General features: G+C 41.2%; 1 protein-coding gene across 2 annotated transcripts in view; it reads right to left on the reverse strand.

Annotated features, from left to right (window-relative positions):
- Positions 1–4503, reverse strand: part of RNF168 (ring finger protein 168) — a 28228-nt gene extending 23725 nt beyond the window's left edge. Inside the window, exons 1-2 of one of the 2 annotated variants that reach the window (XM_016433534.2) lie at positions 3449–4503; positions 1441–1779 (exon numbers count right to left, since the gene is read on the reverse strand). In XM_016433534.2, coding sequence (XP_016289020.2) covers positions 1441–1744 — 304 coding nt within the window. In that variant the 5' untranslated portion in view covers positions 1745–1779; positions 3449–4503. Of the gene's footprint in view, positions 1–1440; positions 1780–3106; positions 3404–3448 lie in introns of those variants that run through there. The other variant, XM_016433533.2, reaches the window with a different exon arrangement.
- Positions 4504–6242: the final 1739 nt, after the last annotated feature.

Raw genomic sequence — 6242 nt, forward strand, 5'->3', positions numbered from 1 at the left:
TTATTATGATGCTCAAAGCTTGTACAAAGTAGGCACTTACTGAGAGCCAGGCCCAGGGGTGGGAGGTCCTGGGTTAAAATCTGGCTTCAGACCAAGCCCTTATAGCTTTTCTGCCTGGGAACCAATACACAGTACTGATTCTAAAACAGGAGGTAAGGGCTTAAAAAAACAAAATTGGTTCTAACTCTCCAGATAAGCATTTCCTGATTCCCTTAATTATAATTCTCCCCCTTTTCAACTTAATAATAGTGTTCACATATTGTTACCCCAGGGCAGAATGTAATTTCCTTAAGATCTTTCATTTTGTCTGTCTCTGTCTAGTACAGTATCTCATATTTAGCAAGTACTTAAATACTTATTGGGTAGGTGATTTACAATTAAGGTGCTATGAAAAATGCAAAGTGCTATCCATGCAAAAGGTGCCACTATTGATATGTCCATGAATATTGGAGAAGACTATATAATCAAATACTAAATTGTGTGGGTATATAGTTAGGGTCTTCTCTAGAAGGCCTATGTGTTAATGGCTTTTACATTTTGAAACACAATAACTTTTTTTAGAAATTCCACTCTTGGTTTTAAGCAGATAGTGGGTGCTGTAGTTTATACTGACTGGCATAGACACTACATGCCATAATTGTTCAGCAACATGGGCTGTAATCATGATTGGAAGGCTTCATGCAAGAGCTAATCTGAGGGAAATGGAATAAGCATTGTACTGAGCACTTCACTGACTTTATCCCATTTGATTTTGATTTAATGTAGGCATAAGATTTTTCAAGCAGAGTGGGAACATCCAGTATGAGGAATATTTTCCATCCCAGTTTCCCTAGGAAACTTAAGCTTCTTGAAGGCGAAACTGCTTCATATTTTGTCTTTGTATCCCTACTAACATGCCTAGCACATGGCTGATGCTTGTAGGACTGAAGTGAAATGCAAAGGAAAGACACTAAGGAGTTTTATAATGGGAAGGACAGGAAGAGGATATTGAGTAGGTAAGTTCAAGGAAATGGAATTTATAATAGTTCTTGAATATTGTGCACTTAATTTTTGGAAGAGTTTAAAGCTTTATCTATCTGGGGGAAGAGTAAATAAACCGAAGTTAGGAAATCCCACTCAGGTATTTCCTAGCTGGGTGACCCTGGGTAAGTAATTTCACCCTGTTTGCCTCAGTTTTCTCATTTGTAAAATGAGTTGAAGAAGGAAATGTCAAACCACTCCAGTATTTTTGCCAAGGAAACCCCAAATGGGGTCCCGAAGAAGTGGACAGGACCGATCAACAAATATAGGCTTTGTCTGCCAGGGCTGGGAACAGGGCACCACTGTCATCTTAGTGATAAAACAACATAGACCAATACTAGCTGAGATGAAAGAAAGAAAAAAAAATAGACTAGTCTTAAATACTAATAATTTTCCAAACAAAGAACTCTCTTTACTCACCATCATCACCATCTAAATCCTGCTCTGTAGTTTTTTTCTTGCACTTTTCTGGATAACTTTTTTGAATTTTATCCCACAGTTCCATGTTGATTAGAGTATTTTCCCGAGCATGTTGTCTGGCCCAAGAAGAGACTCTCCGACGACAGAAAGGGCAGCAGAGATTAGCCTTTTCCACAGTCAACTGGAAACAGGAATTACAAAGTGTGTGGCTACAAGGCAGGGTTACGGGTTCTATAAGGATATCTGTGCATATTTGACACAAGCAATCCGAAAAAGGAAGCACAACATTGGGAGTTGAAGCCATTTTAAAGAGGGAATGCGTTAATTCAGCATCAACACCTAAAAGAAAAAGAAACTATTTAAATATGTGGAATCAAAGAAAGCAACTTGACTTCAAGTTTCTATTAGAAGAAAAACAATGCCTTTTGTTACCTGGTTTTTTCTTTTTCCAAAGGAAGGAATGGAAAACTTTTTTAAAATTATTTTTTTTTAAATTGTTTTTAAAGCATTTAACATTTTTGGAATTCCAAATTTTCTGATCTCCCCAAAACCTCTCCTCATTGAGAATGCAAACTATATTTAGATGAAAAAAATTTTTTTAATTTGAAATAATACGTTTAGTAATGGAGATCCTACTATTCTTGATTCACACACAGTAGGGATGTCCATAGGTACGCACCAGCCCCACTCCACAAATGATGTTGTTTCTTGTTCTCTCTCAAACCCTTACCTTCCGTCTTGGAATCAATACCGTGTATTGGTTCCAAGGCAGAAGAGTGGTAGGGGCTAGGCAATGGGAGTCAAGTGACTTGCCCAGGGTCACACAGATAGGAAGTGTCTGAAGTCAGATCTACCCAGCTGCCCCCTCTTGTTTTCTTTTTAAAAAAACTCTTACCTTCTGTCTTAGAATCAATGAAGTGTATTGGTTCTAGGACAGAAGAGTAATAATGGATAGGCAATGGGAGTTAACGGACTTGTCCAGGGTCACAAAAGCTAAGTGTCTGAGGCCATATTTGAACCCAGGACCTCCAGTCTGTGGTTCTAACTCTCTCTACACCTAGCTACCCTTTCTTGTTCCCTTTTTAAAACATTTCCATAGAATCATGTATTGCACAAAAGCCCTGTAATAACCTATATCTGACAATTCGAGAGTGAGGGAAGATCGTGAGAGGAAGAATCTTTCTTAAAATGTCAGAAAATAAGTGTCACAAATTGTTTCTACGTAACTGGGGGGGGGGGGGGGAGTTCCCTACGCTGCTTTATAGATTCATCTCTTAAGTTTCCAAAAATGCGTCTCACATATCTCATTTCATCCCTTCAACCCAGGCTCTTATCCTTCGCTGGGTGGGTGAGGGTGGAAGGGATGCTAGCAAGAAATGGAGGAACTTAGTGCCTCAAAATGCATTCTACCATTGCTTTCATCTTAAGTTTAAACGCCAACGACGCAAATCTGCCATTTGAATGAAACGCCCCTGGGGGCGGCAGTCGCCAGCAGGGACGCCCAGGTTCTCGGTAGTCAGAGGCGGGGGATGCATCGGGATCAGAACCGATCCTATTTTGGGAGAGCATCAGGGAAGGGTGCAGAATGCTCCCCAACAAGCCCCTGGGCCTCGGCGCCCTTCAACCCCGTCCCTCCAGTTTGGAAAGGCTGAGCCTGCAGACTCACTCAGCGGGAGGTCTCCCCAGCGGCCGGGACAGGGCGGCTCCTGGGTCACTCCTCGGACGTGACGCCCCGAGCCGCGGCTTCGGACGTCTTTCCTCCACTTCAGCGGCGGGAGTAGCAGCAGCTACCCCTCTCCCGGAGCTGCGCTTACGGCGACGCCCTTGCACAACCGCGGTAGCAGCTCAGCGCTGCAATAGCAGTCGCTAAGGCCCTCTAAGGTTGCCCCACGTGCCCCTCCCACATTCCCCGACGCGCTTTCCCACCCGCCTTTGCCCACCCCGGAACAAGCGGCCCCAGATTTAACTAAAAGTGCCGTCATATCCGGCAGACTGAGCCTTCTCCAACCTTTTCCCTGGAAGCGGCCAAACAAGGTGGGGCTAAACCTCCAGCCCAAGAATTCAGGACTTAGCGCGCGCTCCCGCAGCCAATCAGCGGACACCTTTTCGGAGCGCCTTGGTCCCAGGACTGAGAAGTTCCCGCCATAACGTCATTATCCCGCCTCCGGGTTTGCTTTCTGTTTATCTCCTCTTCCGCGTTAAGCTAGGGCCAGTTTTCCCATAGAAGGTGTTTAGAGAATGTTCTATGGAACAATGGAATCCTTAGTTTCTTTCGAGTTCTCTTGCCACCTCCTACGTCATAGCTTTCTCGATCCCCTTAAATTGCTTATTATGATTTCCTAATTTAGTATTTATTAAGTATTAAGCTAGTGTTTACTTCACGTGGTGTGCTGAAGCCCATTTATACTAAGGCTGTCTTTAGATTTTCACTTGAATTTATATTTAGAAATTTGGTAAAAGCTACAAAACATGGCTTGATTGTTTTCTTGATTAAACAGACTTAAGAGCAGATCAGACTTAATATGATTATTTTTGCATGTTGCCCTCCCCTCTCATTAAATTGTAAGCTCCTGGGGCAGCTAGGTGGTTCAGTGGAGAGCCAGTCCAAACAGGGGAGGCCTTGGGTTCAAATTTGACCTCATACACTTAGCTGTCGGACTTTGGGCAAATTACTTAACACCAATTGTCTAGCCCCTACCGCTTTTGGAACTGTCAATTTAAAATCCGGACATCTCAATTTACCCCGGTACCAGGCACACCTGAACTATAGACTGGTTTGGGCTGAACTACAGACCTTAAACTTGTCAACATGGAATCTAGAAACCCCAGACTTATAGCTTAGTAAGATCTGACGAACCCCAAGTTTTAGTACTAGTGGATAACCTGGAGACTCCAAAGCTTGTACAGGTTCCCTGTTCCCATGAGAATTCACCCTGAAGGGAATCTCAGGCTAGCAGTTTCCGATTGAATAATGGATTGTAAGGTAAATGACAATCCTAGTTCGGTGGGGCTAAGCACTCTTTTTGTCTTATGTAGTCCTCTCCATTTTATCCGAGACCCTTTCCCAAGAAGACTCACAACTGGGCAGGAACCATCCTTTTGGTATATATAGTAAGAAGCCCCTTCCCTTACATTAGCATTCCTTTCCCTAGCTTGATGGTATCCAGCCTCTATAGTTTGAACACTCCCATTTCCTTGTAGCTATGGTAATGTCAATTCTCTTTCCCTGTCCCTGGATCTCTCCAAATTGTTTATTGGTTTCCCAGATTCTTGGAGTTGTTAATCTAGCTCGATTGACTCTCCCAGGAGTCAGTGTCCAGAGCAACCAGAGTTCAATCTTTGGACTCTGCGGAGAAGCCTAATATTGAACCCCTTTCCTTAATTAAAGAGTGGTTTTTCTGACTATTTAATAGTTCTGTGTTATTTTCTCAGTTAACAAACTGAGGACCCTCGTTTGGGTAAGATAAGTAGACATGATCAAATACTGAGTGCCTTTATTTGTTTTAGAAGCTTCTCCATTATATTAAAGCCCTCTCTCAGGAAGCCCAGCTCTTAGTTTGACCTTGCCTTTGTAATTATTAGAGTTGACTGCTCCCTGATACCTCTGAGGCGGGGCTGCAACCTCTTTGCAGCCTGCTTGCAGTTTGTTAATGCATGCTTACTGTACCAAGTTTTCCAGAGGGTATAAAAGACCCTCAAATTCTGTCCTTCTTAGGAGTTGGTGTTGGCTGAATAGTGGACACTATCTCCTGATTAAAGACTTGGTTTTTCGGAATATTAAATAATATTGTGTTTTTTTCCCCAAGTTAACAGAACCTATATCCATTCTGAGACTGAAAAAATTGTAAATCCCTTGAGGGCAGGGATTTTGGTTTACCTCTTTGTATCTGCAGAGTTTAGCATATCAAGGCAATGTGTTTATTTAATTGAATGAATTTTATCCCCCACTTTATGTTGAAAGCTCCTTTAGGGCAAGGACTGCATAACTTAAGTAAAGCTTACCAAATAGTATATAAATGCTAGTTACTGTTATTAAATTGTTAGTAGAAAAGACTTGGGTTGAGAGATTTTCTAGAGTCACAAATTGCTTTTATAAACACCATCTTCAAGTCAAGTCAACAAATATTTATTAAATGACTACCATGAGCTTGGGCATTGTGCTGTGCTAGGGGCTCCCTTTCATTTAGTCAAAGAGGTATTCTATATACTTATCTTAATGGAATTAAATGAAGACATTTTCTTTTTCCCCCCAATAACTCAATTTTATTTTCAGTTCCAATTTTCTTCCTCTACTGCCCTTCTCCCACCCACTAAAAAGGCAAAAATGTAAACCAAAATTACATGCAAATATGTATAAACATGCAAAAAAAATTATTCCATTAGCTGTGTTCAAAAGATAGAGAAAATTTAATCCACACCTTGAGTCTACCAACTATCTATCTGGAGGTAAATAGTGTGTTTCATCTTGAGTCATTTGGAATTGTGTTTGATCATGTGTAGATCAGTTACTAAAACTTTCAGAGTTGAATTTCTTTACAATATTGCTGTTCCAGTATAGATTGTTCTCCTGATTCTACTTCATTTTTGTTGTTGTTGTTGTTGTTGTTGTTGATATGAGATTTCCCAGGTTTTTCTGAAACAATTCCTTTCACCATTTCTTATAGCACAATAGAATTCCATCACATTCATATACCATAATTTGTTCATTCCCCAATTGATGGGGGCCCCATCAGTTTTCGATTCTTTTCCTCCACAAAAAGAGCTGCTATTTATTTAAATAATTTAATAGAAAATATTTGTTT

Source organism: Monodelphis domestica, chromosome 4 (genome assembly GCF_027887165.1).
Source record: "Monodelphis domestica isolate mMonDom1 chromosome 4, mMonDom1.pri, whole genome shotgun sequence".
Classification (NCBI taxonomy): Eukaryota; Metazoa; Chordata; class Mammalia; order Didelphimorphia; family Didelphidae; genus Monodelphis; species Monodelphis domestica.